The sequence below is a fragment of the Sander vitreus genome, chromosome 19, assembly GCF_031162955.1.
Source record: "Sander vitreus isolate 19-12246 chromosome 19, sanVit1, whole genome shotgun sequence".
NCBI classification, from domain to species: Eukaryota; Metazoa; Chordata; class Actinopteri; order Perciformes; family Percidae; genus Sander; species Sander vitreus.
In genome coordinates, this window is record NC_135873.1 from 18416612 (window position 1) to 18432112 (window position 15501).

Sequence of the window (15501 nt, forward strand, 5' to 3'; positions counted from 1 at the left end):
CCACTGTTTAGTCCAGCATCACAATGAAATATAAAAACTGACTATGTAGTATGCGATGAATGTAGTGTATTTACATAAAAAATAATGGCATATTGCAAATAACTACTAGCCTATAAAACTCATTTGTCATAGTCCCAAACATTACCATATTCTAGTCCTGAAATACATTCTAATCATCAACATTCCCATCCGGAACATTGTCTTATATCAAAGAAAATACTTTCCACTCACTTGTGACACATCTTCACTGGCTGTGCAGGGGACAGTCAAAGATGGACTAGATGCAGAAGCACTTAGGTCCTACAATTCACAAAAACAAGGATGAAACTCCAACGATGTCTAAGATGTCCGTTTGTAGTTACAACATGATTATGACATTTACAAGGATTATCTCGACAAAGCTAACTGTAATATAAAGAACAAAAAGAAAAGGTATTAAACTCACTTGAGACAGATGTCCACTGGCTGTATGGGGGGCATTGAAAGATGGGCTAGATGCAGTGGCAGCCTGGTCCTTCAATTCACAACATAAAGTAATATAAATAACCTCGTAATAACAATATAGGAAAATGATTGTAATAGCAAATTAACATTCAAAATGGTTAAATAATTAAAACAACTTACTGTTTGTTGCTGTAAAAGAGGGAGTGCAAGATAGGCTATGCCAGATGATGAAGGCTTTGAACGTTGTTGTGGGGTTTTTGTCTGTGGACTTGAAAGAACTATTTTGAAACTGGCTGGATGACCATATTTGCTTGACGCCTTCTTGGGAGTTGACTGTGGCACTGCAGCTAATTCTGTTTCTATGTCACTGGATGTTGTCCCCTAAATAAGTAAGAAGGAGAAATGACATTGTAGTCAGACTCAATGGGCCAAAAAATTAACATTTAGGATGCATCTATCATAATCAGTGTTGGGTGTAAGGCAATTACAGTAATATATTCATTTTTGCTGTAACGCAGTAATATAACTCATTGCTAATTACATGTCGGTAATATCATATGCGGGATACTATCTCAGTAACGGGAGTTACAACATTTAGTGTTTTTTTTTTTTTTCAAGAATTCACCAACACCGCGAAACATTTCTTCACAGGAAAAAAAAGTGAGAATTACTTTAGCCTTGGAAAGAATAAATCATAAAGACGTTACCTCCAATTTGTGTGCAGCTGGTCTTTTCACTTTTGGAATGGCATTTGCCTTCAGATACCGGGACTTGACGCTCTTTTCAGTGAAGTCGTCCTCATCAAAATGTTCGCTGCAAACACAGTAATCTCTCTCATGTAATGTTCGCAAAGGAGTTTGCACATCAAGCTGAAGTGCAACCACAGAGGTATGGATTAACACAACTTTTATGGCATTTCGAACATGTTTAGAGGCTAAAAACACGTTTAAAACTTGCCCTGTTTAAGCCTGTTGGGTGCAAAATCTAGCAGGAGGATAACTCGGTGTAGGCAGCACTGATTACGAGCTACGGGTTGAAATCGACCGGAATTCTCCTTTAACCGCAAACTTGCGACTAGTTTCTGAAGCTGGCGCAATCGCTTGTTTTCTAAGAGTCGGGTCGGGACTCCAACACACTGACAACATTGTAGTCAGAAAATAAAATATTTTTATAGCACTTTTTAATGTGTGATTGTGTAAAGGTGTTCACGAGATACCAACCTTTCGTGAACTTGTGAATTTCGCCAGCCGTGTTTTCATGGAGACAGACGCTGAGTGCATGGGGGGAGGTGCTGTGTGTGTGTGTGTGTGTGTGTGTGTGTGTGTGTGTGTGTGTGTGTGTGTGTGTGTGTGTGTGTGAGAGAGAGAGAGACACGTGAGTGACAGATCTGAGACGGAGGAGAGCAGGGAAAGGAAATGCAGCTGAACAAATACACTGTGTTTTAACTAGCGTTAAATAAAATTAATAATGAATGCAATGCGGCAGGTGTTGATTGTGCGGCGCACCTCCACAATATAAGTCTATGTGTGGGAAACACTGTAGTAGATGCAAAATATTAATTTATAGTGAGGTGTGTCTTATTAGTACCACATAACAGAACAGATCTGCCTTGGTCTGGGGTGTTTTGGGTCCCCATAACTTGGAAGCTATTGAGCAAAAAGCCATTTTCCATAGGAAATGAATGGGATTCTTCCAAAAAAATTAAATAAAAAGGAGGTGCAAATTGTAATTTTATAGTGAGGTGTGTCTTATTAGTACCACATAACAGAACAGATCTGCATTGGTCTGGAGTGTTTGGGTTCCATAACATGGAAGCTATTGAGCAAAAAGCTGTTATCCATAGGAAATTAATGGGATTCTTTTAAAAATTAAAATATAATAGGAGGTGCAAAATATTAATTTACAGTGAGGTGTGTCTTATTAGTACCATGTAAAAGAGTTCTGACAGTTCTGCATTGGTCTGAGATGTTTGGGTCCCATAACTTGGAAGCTATTGAGCAAAAAGCTGATTTCATAGGAAATTAATGGGATTCTTAAATAAATTTAAATAAAATAGTAGATGCAAAATATTAATTTATAGTGAGGTGTGTCTTATTAGTACCACATAACAGAACAGATCTGCATTGGTCTGGAGTGTTTGGGTTCCATAACATGGAAGCTATTGAGCAAAAAGCTGTTATCCATAGGAAATTAATGGGATTCTTTTAAAAATTAAAATATAATAGGAGGTGCAAAATATTAATTTACAGTGAGGTGTGTCTTATTAGTACCATGTAAAAGAGTTCTGACAGTTCTGCATTGGTCTGAGATGTTTGGGTCCCATAACTTGGAAGCTATTGAGCAAAAAGCCGTTTTCAGTAGGAAATGAATGGGACTCTTTCAAAAATTAAATAAAATAAAATATTATATTTTATTGAGGTGTGTCTGATTAGCAGGCTACTACATAGCAGAACAGCTCTGCATTGGCCTGGGGTGTTCAGAACATCTGAGATAGGCTACAAGCTATTGGAAGTAAATAAAGTTCAGAACGTAATTTATTGACGGTCCCTAGGTAAAAAAACAAGCAGTTGGGAGCAAATGGGTGTTGTATTGTTTTCTGCCAAGACTTGAGTGAAAGCACAGCAGGAACTGCTGATGAACCCGAAATGAATATCCAAATATCTGTTGAATATCCAACATCAAACTAACTTCACCACGGTCACATACCGATGGGTATTGAAGCTACAGTAGACAGTGTTTTATGTTCGCTGCAAAGACGAACTAAATCACCTGATTAATGCAACGTTATCACGACATCTCCCGGCCATTTTCACCACAGAAAGCTGCTACCAGCCAGGCTAAAGCTAATATAGGTGGCCTAAAGAAAAAGTCCCAACTAAGGTTATGGTTCGGAGCCGCGTCGCTGGAAACGTAACACCAATCTACAACAGCAGTCTGTGTCTGATATAACGTAATTTACACTAACTGAAGTGTTCTTGGATACAGTTTGTTGCTAGTGCGTGACATGGAGGTCTGCATGCACAGCAAACCACCAATCACAATCAATGTTGATCAATTAATCAAACAACCAAAGCAAGCCCCACTAGTCGTCCACAACAACAACAAAATTTAGAGGAATCAATATGCATGCATTATTAATATCATTCACTTTGTGCAGTAAACTACCTAATGTCCCTCTCCAAAATCACTTCAGAAGAGTAGTCACAGCGCTTACTTGCTTTGGTGTTTGTAAAGCATTTAAGTTCATCATAGAATGGTTCACATTAGTTCCTTTTTCATTTTTATTTTCTATGTAGATGCACTCCAACTTTGTTGTTGCTAACAGAGCACTCACGGCTGCTGCTGCTCAAATGAAAGAGGTCATTTCATTCTCTGATGAGCTGACAGAGACTTTTGAATTGTCAAAAAGTGAGATGCAGGCATATTTTTAACCTTATGGTGATAAATCCTATTTCAACATTAACAGCAGGTCGTAATGCCCACAGACAGAGTTGCTGTTTGAAATCATGAAAGATGTGATACATTCATACTTTAAAGGTTGAAAGTGTACTTTTTTGTGTGTTTTTTTGTCTCTCCTTTTCTTTCCCTTTTGTACAAGTTACAAAACTGTAGTGAGCAGAGCAAGTAAGGTATTCTGGCAGCTTGTGGTAGCTTCTGGTATTAAAACATCTCTTGTCTCCTCAGCCTTTATTTTTCCCAGGAAGTGAACAGAACTCCAAATGTTCCACATTCACTGCTGCCATACTATTTAAAATTCATTAGGGTGTAAAGCGTCTTTCGTGCTTCTTGCGGTCAGTGCGGTTGGGTAAGCTGTGGATGGCGATTTTACACAACCGCGGCCTGGGCGACTGTGTGTGGAGGGTCTGCGGAGGGTCTGAGTGCCCAGCCGTGCACCTCCAACATTTTGTAACAACGCAGACGTGGTTTTGCAGACTACCTACCTTGCAATGATTGGCTACAGAACAGACGAAGTCCGTTCTTAGAGCTGCTCTGACCACTGCTCTGACCGCCACTCTGACAGTAATCTGTATGATTACTGTCAGAGTGGCGGTCAGAGCAGTGGAACAACCAGGCGGTTTGTACATGCATCAGGACTGGTAAAAATTGTCAAATGTTGACATATGGTCAGTAAAAAAATAAATGAAATACAAAGACAAGTGGAATATATATATATATATATATATATATATATAGCACTGTTCCAGTAAATATGACGGACCTTGGATACGACTTGCCATGCTTAGCAACGGGAGATATTTATGGTCTGCTCAGCAATCAGTAAATATAATGTGACAGTATGTTTAACAAAAAGACAAGCTAGCTATCCAACCATGTCATTGTCCCCAAAACAATATTCAGATTTTCACGAACAAATTATCCGCCATGTGTACTGTCGGCTGGAAGTAGTGACCTAAACAGTAGTTGTGTTTTGATCAACGTATTTTTATGCGCATTTTGAAATATCGCATTAAAAATGTTGATGGAAACGGCAAAATTCGCAAAAAAAGTGTTTACGAGGTGGTTTTTGCCTTTTTCCAAAAAGAGTTAATGCACAAAATGCGAGATGGAAACAGCTTTGCCGAATAAGTTGTGACGTAGCGAACATGTAACTCACATGACTATAGTCCCGGTATCCATCGGATGGGGGAAGGATCGGGAAATGGGTCCCATCCAGTGCGCCGTACATTTGTGGCAAAAGGTCCGTAGTGGAGTTGCGGTGCGCTATTGCCTGCCGAAACTACGCTTTGCGTAGTCTGGTTTATTTGCTCCAAACCAGTTGATGGAAATGCTTCTAATTTGCATTATTATTTTTTTTAATTTTTTGCGACCTTTTAAAAGTTCGCTTAAAATTGACTTGACAATTAGATGGAAACATGGCTAGTGATCGAGACGTGAGATAACACTATTCGCTGGGAAACAAAGTCAGTTGAGAGGGGCAGTGCAACTTACTTCTTGCAGCTTGTGTGTTAGCGCCATCCTGTGGTCTTCAGAGGACGAGTATTTACCCTGACCATGGTATAAATTCAGTTAACATGTTGATGTTGCTGATAAGGGCAGTGTGGAAACATTGGCCCAATCCCAGAGTCCGGACTCACAGACTCACGGAGTTTGGTGCGCGTTCTCGCAAAATTCATAAGGGCTTAGGGTTGTCCCAATGTCGAATTTCAAAGGGCACAAGGGTTTGAGTACACACTTACCGAGCCCTTTCCGTGAGTCTGCATCGATGCAGACTTCACCAAAGGTAATTACCCACAGTTCAAAGCGTTGTGACGTTTACCGCGGAGACCATAGGGAAATCTGGAAATTACAAAGGTAAACAACACATGACCACGGAACAGACCAACCTGTTGTCCAGCTTTTAAAACAAGAGTTTGAAAAAAATTTGTAATCAGGCAGCCGTCTCCTGTGCCTTGGCCGTGTGGAAAGCAACAAACTTAAAATGAAAATTCCCAAACCGGTTATTAAACATCGCCAAGGTAACATGTGATCTCGTGAAGTGCTGTCCCAATCCCATTTATACCTTTCTGAGCCCATGTGGCCTCACACACTCACTCACTTAGCACCTGAGATCAATTAAGTCTGTGAGTCTTTAGTCCTTCGTCCTCAGGGCTCACTTTGGGATTGAGCCATTGTCTTTCTAAGTCTGCATTCAATGCCACCTGAACAGCTTTGAATTCAACCACAGTCCATCACACCCCCGAGCAGCCTGCATTCTTATTATTAACGTTCTTCAAGTTCAGCTTATTTTGTTGCAAGCAATTTCAAATCCTCATTAGGATGTTTGAGTGGCAAAGTTACAACCTTCGTATGCGTCAAGCTGAGCTGTATTAATTGGTCATTGTTTAGACCCAGTGGGTAGTGTTTTTACCGGCAGCTGGAGCTGGAGCATTTGGCCTGCTTTAGGGACATTAACACCACCGAGTCAATCCAGCAGATTGATTCATCATTGGCTGCACCCAAGGCATATCTGCATAAACATTGTCATAGCTTTTTAAAGCTTTCCTCCAGAGACATATGAAGTATTGATTGCAATTATTTTCTTTTTCAGGACCACTGCTTCTACCATGGCCATGTGAGAGGACATCCAGATTCCTGGGTAGCTCTCAGCACATGTTCAGGAGTCAGGTACGGTACAGGAAACACTGTTACAGTGTCTTTTTGTTTTGTTACCAGTTTAGGTAAGGCTGCACTGATTTGATTTGACCCAGACAAATTGCAGAAGGTTACATATTGTATTTAGTACGGATTCAAATGCTGGATTTGATTCAGTCTAATAAACTGGTTCTCTGGGTGGTCAAAGACATATACAGACATAGGCGCTGATTTATGTTTTCCTCCGTGAGTGCTCACGGGCGCACGCCGTTAAAAAAAAAGTAGTCCAAAAATGTTTGCATTTCCAGTGTTTCCTCTAGAATGGCGGTAGCGGGGGGGGGTGTTGGACGGAGTATGGGCTTATCTGCTAATGTAAGCTACCGACCGTTACCTTTAAACCATCCAGAAAATAGACGGTACCGTTGGGTGATTTAACGTCACCGCTCATTTTACACAGTTTAACAACAAAACGCTGAGTAAACTACTACTAGCTAAATTTTTCATGTTGGTTTTGAGCGGTATGCACCCCCACTAACCTGGAAAATGGTTTTAAATCAGTAACGTTACTACAGCGTGTCGGAGGAATACACACAGACTCCTGCAGTGGCGAGTCAGAGGCAGAGGGGCCATCACAGCAGCGTGGCTAACATTAGCTTCTTGTCTCATCTGGGGTCTGATAAACAGTAAATTCATCAACTTCAGTTTCCACAATGCTGTTTTCCAATAAACTGTCATATTTCACGGGCGTGAGTGCGGATTTCATGTCGCGGCTTTCGTCGCTGTTTATCACTTATTGAGTGAAGTAGTACTCGCCCTGTTGTTTATTTCGTTGCCATAACTTCGTGAGTGATGACGTCCTGTCACTGTTCCAGTTGCTCTGCTCACCCTAGGGGGAGAGAGAGCGGATGACAGTTCGCTTGAGTTCAGTAGAGCAGACGGCGCTACGAGTTTATGACTTTTCATAAACAGCTGAAGGAGCGGTGGTGCGCGGTGTACATAGCGGAAACCCTGTTGTGCGTCTGCCCTATATCTGATACCGTGGCACTGGAAATTTTAGCGTGGCAGACCGCCACTATGCTATCGAACGCTCATACACACACTGTATAGTGGGGGGATGGAGCGGGGTCACTAAAGAAGCGTTTTTATCCGAGAGACGCTGTGATTGGTGGATAGGATATGGAGCAGGGGACTGACAGCGACATAACCAATCACACTATGACAGACGCTCCACTTAGCACCAACTGCAATGTTTATTTTTAAAATGTATGTAGCCTACTGGCAGTCTGGCACACGTGGGTGCTCAGTGGGTGCTCGGTATTTTCGGCGCCTATGTATACAGACCTGTCAACCTTGAAAAACTTTTTTGAGTAGCAACTTACTGATTTATTGTCAAAGTTCTGTTTCATGAACACGGCGGCACGCACGTGGAAAAAATGTGCCATTACCGCGGTCTTTGATGTCATTTTGGCTTGTTAGGCATCAGTATAGTGTGTCGTTTAGTTCACATGCTTACCAATCACATCACCTGGTCCTAGGACGTAGTCATTAGTCATAGCCCAGGTTACTTATGATCTCTATAATAACCTTACCCTCCATAATGTTCCTACAGTAGCCTACAGTCTTATAATAGTCACCAAAATACTGTAATACTTTTATAGTATGTCCCAAAATACTAGGCCTTATAGTAGCCTATTTCTATAAGATTACTATAATATTGTTTCAAAATTGGCCTACTATACGATTCCTATAATTCTTTTTCGTGATGGTTTGTACAGCCTAGGCTACAATGAAAAAGTCACGTTTAGCAAACAAACACAAACAATAAAACAGGGTACCCCCAGGATCCTCCAACTTAAATTCAAGGCTTTTTAAGACCTTTTTAATACCATTTCAAATGAAATTCAATGCCAACTACGTACCCATTCCGACAGAAGTATGAGGGGAAAATGTCAAATCTGTTTACATTTTAAACCCTAGAAAATAATTATGTACAAGTAGGCTACTTGAATTAAATAAAACATCTTATTTAAATGATCAGTCATATTTAATACAATTTATTGGATCATAATATAATCCAATAAAATAAGATATATTACACTGCATAATAGGAACTTTTACTTTTGGTACTTAAGTATATTTTGAAAATTCTTTTATACTATTACTTAAGGAAGATGTTGAATGCAGGACTTGTAATTGACAAGTAATTTGTAACTCTACAACACTGTTTTTTCTACTTTTACTGCAATACATGATCTGAGTAAGTCTTCCACCTCTGTAAATCACCAACAACAGTCATGCATGAATACCTGCAGCAGTGTTTAACACTGAAAACACGCAGCTCAGTTCAGTGTTTACTTGCAGCTCTGCTACAGTAGCAGCGAACCTTTAACGTTACCTGCCGGTCACATCGTCTCTAAACAGTCCGCTCAAGAAATCCAATCAGAGCGAATCTTTGACGGTAGGTTGATTTATGCGGAAGCAGCAGAGCCAATTTAAAAAGCCGCGGCAAATGCAGGTGCAACAGCTAAACAAACGCAGCAGCAGTTACACAGGAGGACGAGTTTGCAGAACTTTGCACATTTTCGAGGACGTTTTCACAACAGTAAGGTTGTTTACATTATACTTAGTTGTGTTTCATTGCACAGTCTTAGTTACACAGCTTTAACAACCGGAAGGTGGCCATTTTTAATTTATGCATTTTTCATGTGTTTTACATTCTTTCGAACTTGTCCTAGGCTGTGATTTCAATCTTCTTGAATCTTTGCAGGTAGTATCTTTTGACCCTCATGACGAAAAGTTATCCAAACAATTTTGATAGTTGAAAAAATGCTCAAGTTATAGCAACTTCCTGTCTAAACAGGAAGTTGCGCTATCTTGGCAACAATTATTCCGGCCCGAAACTTGAGGAAGTTGTTCCTCGTGGCTGGTTTAGCATCTGTGCCAAACTTGGCGGCAATCAAACATTAGATGGCGCTGTTTTAATTTTTTTTTAATAATCAGCAAAATATCGATATATGAGAAACCTACTTTGTCTAACTGCTCCTGGGGCGTGAGTCCGATCGGCACGAAAACTTGCATATAGACTCAGAGGACCCTCATGACAAAAAGTTATCAAAAGAATTTTGATAGCTAAAACAATGCGCAAGTTATGGAGGACCAACTTCCTGTAGGTGGGTGTCGAAACAGGAACGGTTGTATCTTGCCAACAGCTATTCCGATGGACACAAAACTTAACACAGTTGTTCCTCATGTGCCAATGAGGCTCTGTGCCAAATATGGTATGGCAATCGTCCTTTAGATGGCGCTGTTTTCATTTTTTTAATTACTTAGCAAAATCGCTATATGAAACCTACTTTTAGGTGGCTGTCACAGTCTGAAACAGGAACGGTTGTATCTTGGCAAAAGTTATTCCGATTTACATGAAACTTAGAATGTGTGGTCTACATGTGATATTGAGCTGCCCCCTATACTCTAGCCACACCCATGTACACAGACCATGCCCCTCTCATAACTTGTGAACCGTTTAAGGTAGACTCTTGTGAGAGGTATATTGAACTCAGCAAAGAGTTCCTTTTTAATTGGTGACTGTTTGCCCTGCCCCAAATACTTAAGCCACTCCCCCTTTAATAACTAATGACCCATTTCTTGTACACTATTGTGTGAAAAATCATTGAACTCAGCAGAGACTTTCCTTTTCATTGGTGACGATTTGCAGTGTCTGAGTGCCGCGCAAATGCACGGCCACAAGGAGCGGCGTCCGCCAGTACCCCCCAGGGCAAGGGGCGAGGGCCCGTTCATCGCTGCTTGCAGCTTTAATTTAACTTATTTTTTAAAAGTAAGTGCTGTAGTACTAGCAGGAGACAAGTTATAATTGAGGTAAGTTTGGAGACAGTACCTTATTTAATCATTAAATTAATAAATATTTTTGTTGTATCTCTTTTTGGTGTTGTAGTTTGTATTTAGCACTCGTCTTACTGCCGTCTCACCGCCGGGTGCTCGTAGAGACCAATGTTGTTTCTCCAGGTTGGAGGACAGCTCGTTTTGATGAAAATGAGTTTGTAGCTCATTGTTAACCTTACTATGGTAGGAAAGATGTGTCATTTGTGATTTAATAATTGATCCTGGAAGTTCGAATCTGTGAATATCTTTCTAACTTTACCGAAGTCCACCGGCTGCGGTAGCGGTAGCAGCAGCAGCAGAGAGTAGAAGCCATCAGGCAAGTGTTATTTAAATAAACTCCTGGTATACTTACAAACTTTTCAATGCCTCATTTTATGAGTAGAGAACCTACTTGTACTACTGCAGAAGTTTGGTACCATTCCGGGCATTATTAGTGGGGTAATTTACGAGATACACCTTTGGTTCCATTAGCGCCTGCACTAAGCCATTCGGCCTAACGAACTCAACCAATGTTAGACCAAGTGAAAAAAGCTTCTGGGGGGGGTGTTTGGCTCGAGGTCATGGGGCAAAGGACCCTAGGTTGAAATTACTCCGAAGCATCCCTTAAACCAAAAACTTGTTTAGTTGTTTGGCCCACAATTATACTGAAACTCTTTTATAAAACTTAGAAAAGCTGAGGGGAGCTGCAGATTCAGGTGATAAGTCTTTTTATAGACACTTTTAACATTGTCACATTGTTTCTGTGTTGTCATTTGATACGTTAAAAATATATATTAAATATTGTCCTAAAACTTGCTTTCCAGTTTCGGGGTAAGTGATTAAAGAAATCAGATTTCCCACCAGCTAGATTTCTCCTGGGGAACGCTGATTTCTCTGCCATGTATACAAAAACTAACACAAAGTAGCCTCTAAATAAAGTTGTCTAAATAAGTAATTTCCACTGCTGAACATTTGACTGTTTGTTAAAATCAAATACAGAGTCCAACATTAACTAGGCCACAAATAGTTACTAAGTGGCCACCACAGTTCGGCCACTCTTCTACTCAGCCATTTCGATACGTCTATCCATTTTCGATTATACTGTACAAACTAATATATTTTTATCAAAAGGTAATTTTCCTATATCTTATAACGCTTTGACGTATCAACCTGAAATGCGAGACACGTTCAGGAGTTTTCACTAAAATTACCTATTAAAGCACATTGCACTTTACCTCTAGGGGTGCCGCAAATGCAAAAATGTAAATGTAATTTTCACAATGGAGGGTGATGTCTCTGTTGATGCATAAAGTTGATTAAAGTAGTAGTAAAGCAGTGAAGTATTACAACACATCTAAATTGCTAGATGTTTCACATTTAAAAGTTAATATTGTTTCAATAAATCACGCATACGTCCTACAAAGCTGAAATGTTTTCAGCACATCCACTGAATTGTGACAAATACAAAGTATGCAAAATCATTTTACATCTGGCATTATTTTTTGGGGGCATTTCCACCTTTAATGATATGAAGCAATGAAAGGGGAGAGAGGGGGAGGATATGCAGGAAATAGTCCCAGGTCAGACTCGAACCCTGGACCTTCTGCGTCAAGGCATAAACCTCTGTATATGTGCGCACGCTCTACCGACTGAGCTATCCTGGCCACACATCTGGTGTTATTTAAATGAACGGGAAATACATGTATGAAACTGTCAATTAGTTTGTTTTTTTTACTTAATAATCGATGGACCTCATTATATAATTACTACTATGACTATCTGTATCAGTAAACTAAAGATACAGCACTGCATTGGACTTTGGGTTGTTTGATTAACTAAGTATAAAGTCAATATTAACTGACAGATAAACATAGATAGTAAAAGGCATGGTATGGAAATTTCAAAGAGAATTTTAAACAGTATGATGGTTGTTCTCTGGATGAAAAATGTGTTTTTGAAAACTTACTTTTAATAACTATTGAAACTCATCCTTTTTTGTATATTTTGTATTTGTATATTTTGCCTATGTTACTGTACTTGGTAATTACTACACCTGGCTCACTTAGACTTAGACCTGTAGACACAGAAAAAGTATTTGTTTATTTGAATGTCAAAAAAAGTATTATTGTGCAGCTTTAATGTTGAGCCTTTAATGCCACTGAGCCTGGAAACACCTTCTCATAACAGAAAGTTCAACTTGCACTGTCAGAACTCTTTTTTTTTTTTTTATTAAAAGGAATAATTTGATCCTCTTTGGGGATCCAGACAGCAGTTTTAAAAGTCTTAAATTTTCACAGCCTCAGACAGGTTTTAATGTGGAACGTCTTTCATATTGAAGGCTCAGAATGAAGCCTTCGCCTGGCAAAGATGCTGCATGTCCTCAGGATGTGTGTCCAAAAATATATATATATTCATGAATTTGATCCAATAAAAGAGACACCAAGTTACAGCTCAGTGGGGCTTTAGTAGGAATTAATTTCAAAGCCTGTTCCGTAAATCTAAACAGAAGAGTTTGAGCAAGTTTTTTCGTAAGAAAATCTTTATATGTTTCTATCTGATAGAGGCTGGTACAGTGCTGACACGTCCGTCTGCACTCTTCAGTCCCTCTGTCCTGATCTGGGAAGGTAGCCAGATGCTGCTTGTTGACAGCAGCTTTGATGGAAACATGGGGGAGAATAGAGATCTGTAAGCCAGCAGAATGTAAATGGGTTCTAAATGTCCAGTCATTCATGGAGTCCCAGTGTGAGCTGAGCCAGACAAGTTTGTTCTTAGACTGAAAAACAAAAGTTTAAATTAAGCCTTTGATGTTCATTCATTGATGTTGTAGTACATTAACAGATGGAAAAATTATGTTCTGGAGTTCGCTGAGTACAAGCACATTTTCTATATCTTTTCTTCTTAATAAAACTAGTACAATGCCCTTTCAAAACGTGCCTGTTTGGAACTAGCCGATGCTTGGTCTGTGGTACTGTATTGCTGTTTGCAGCTTTCTCCAGAACCATGGTACCCCAAAATTAATTACAGAAGGACCCCAAAGCAACACAGCTATATACTACTGACTTTCTTTGTACGTCTACTTCTGAGGAAAACATTGTACTACTACATTTACCTGACATATAAATGTGACTGCCTCTCCGGGAACCATCACCTTGTCGTGGTGGATAGGTTTGTGTGTCCCTATGAATCTGAGGGCTGTGTTGTCTGGAGCTTTGTGCTCCTGGTAGGGTCTCCCAAGGCAAAGTGGTCTCAGGTGAGGGGCCAGACAAAGAATGGTTCAAAAACCAGGAATTGATGAGATCCGTCCAGAAATGCTTAAAGCTCTGGGTGTGGAGGGGTTGTCTTGGTTGACACGCCTCTTCAACATTGCGTGGAAGTCTGGGACGGTGCCTAAGGAGTGGCAGACCGGGGTGGTGGTTCCCCTTTTTAAAAAGGGGGACCAGAGGGTGTGTGCCAATTACAGGGGTATCACACTTCTCAGCCTCCCCAGTAAAGTCTACTCCAAGGTGCTGGAAAGGAGGGTTCGGTCGATAGTCGAACCTCAGGTTGAAGAGGAACAATGCGGATTCTGTCCTGGTCGTGGAACAACGGACCAGATCTTTACTCTTGCAAGGATCCTGGAGGGAGCCTGGGAGTATGCCCAACCGGTCTACATGTGTTTTGTGGATCTGGAGAAGGCGTATGACCGGGTGCCCCGGGAGATACTGTGGGAGGTGCTGCAGGAGTACGGGGTGAGGGGGTCCCTTCTCAGGGCCATCCAATCTCTGTATGACCAAAGCGAGAGCTGTGTCTGGGTTCTCGGCAGTAAGTCGGACTCGTTTCAAGTGAGAGTTGGCCTCCGCCAGGGCTGCGCTTTGTCACCAATCCTGTTTGTAGTATTTATGGACAGGATATCGAGGCGTAGTCGGGGTGGAGAGGGGTTGCAGTTCGGTGGGCTGGAGATCTCACGCTGCTTTTTGCAGATGATGTGGTCCCGATGGCATCATCGGCCTGTGACCTTCAGCACTCACTGGATCAGTTCGCAGCCGAGTGTGAAGCGGCTGGGATGAGGATCAGCACCTCTAAATCGGAGGCCATGGTTCTCAGCAGGAAACCGATGGAGTGCCTTCTCCAGGTAGGGAATGAGTCCTTACCCCAAGTGAAGGAGTTCAAGTACCTTGGGGTCTTGTTCGCGAGTGAGGGGACAATGGAGCGGGAGATTGGTCGGAGAATCGGCACAGCGGGTGCGGTATTACATTCAATTTATCGCACAGTTGTGACGAAAAGAGAGCTGAGCCAGAAGGCAAAGCTCTCAATCTACCGGTCAGTTTTTGTTCCTACCCTCACCTATGGTCATGAAGGCTGGGTCATGACCGAAAGAACAAAATCCAGGGTACAAGCGGCCGAAATGGGTTTCCTCAGGAGGGTAGCTGGCGTCTCCCTTAGAGATAGGGTGAGAAGCTCAGTTTTCCGTGAGGAGCTCGGAGTAGAGCCACTGCTCCTTTGCGTCGAAAGGAGCCAGTTGAGGTGGTTCGGGCATCTGGTAAGGATGCCCCCTGGGCGCCTCCCTAGGGAGGTGTTCCAGGCACGTCCAGCTGGGAGGAGGCCTCGGGGGAGACCCAGGACTAGGTGGAGGGATTATATCTCCAACCTGGCCTGGGAACACCTCGGGATCCCCCAGTCGGAGCTGGTTAATGTGGCTCAGGAAAGGGAAGTTTGGGGTCCCCTGCTGGAGCTGCTACCCCCGTGACCTGATACCGGATAAGCGGACGAAGATGGATGGATGGATGGATAAATGTGACTGGTTACGTTGCAGATTCAGATATTACTCACAAAATATCACAATTAAAATATGATGCATTATTCATTAAACTAGCATCCAGCATTACATTACTTTTGAAAATCATGTAACGTTGGTAGCAGCAAACAGTGGAGCGCAGACAGAGCCGGTGAACCGCTGTCAATGAGCCCACTACTTTTAGCCCACAGTGGTACGGAGGCCATACAACAGCGTGCTACGTGTGACGTCTTTTGCCCATGTGGGTCAGTTCAGTTTTACATTGTATCATTAAAAAAAAGTGTCATACTTTATTAATATCAAACATGTCA

General features: G+C 41.4%; 1 protein-coding gene across 1 annotated transcript in view; it reads left to right on the forward strand.

The window, feature by feature from the left end:
- The window catches only part of adam19a (ADAM metallopeptidase domain 19a), a 313483-nt gene that overhangs the window by 191023 nt on the left and 106959 nt on the right, over nucleotides 1-15501 (forward strand). Inside the window, exon 5 of the mRNA XM_078275712.1 lies at nucleotides 6494-6570. Coding sequence (XP_078131838.1) covers nucleotides 6494-6570 — 77 coding nt within the window. The remainder of the gene's footprint in view (nucleotides 1-6493; nucleotides 6571-15501) is intronic.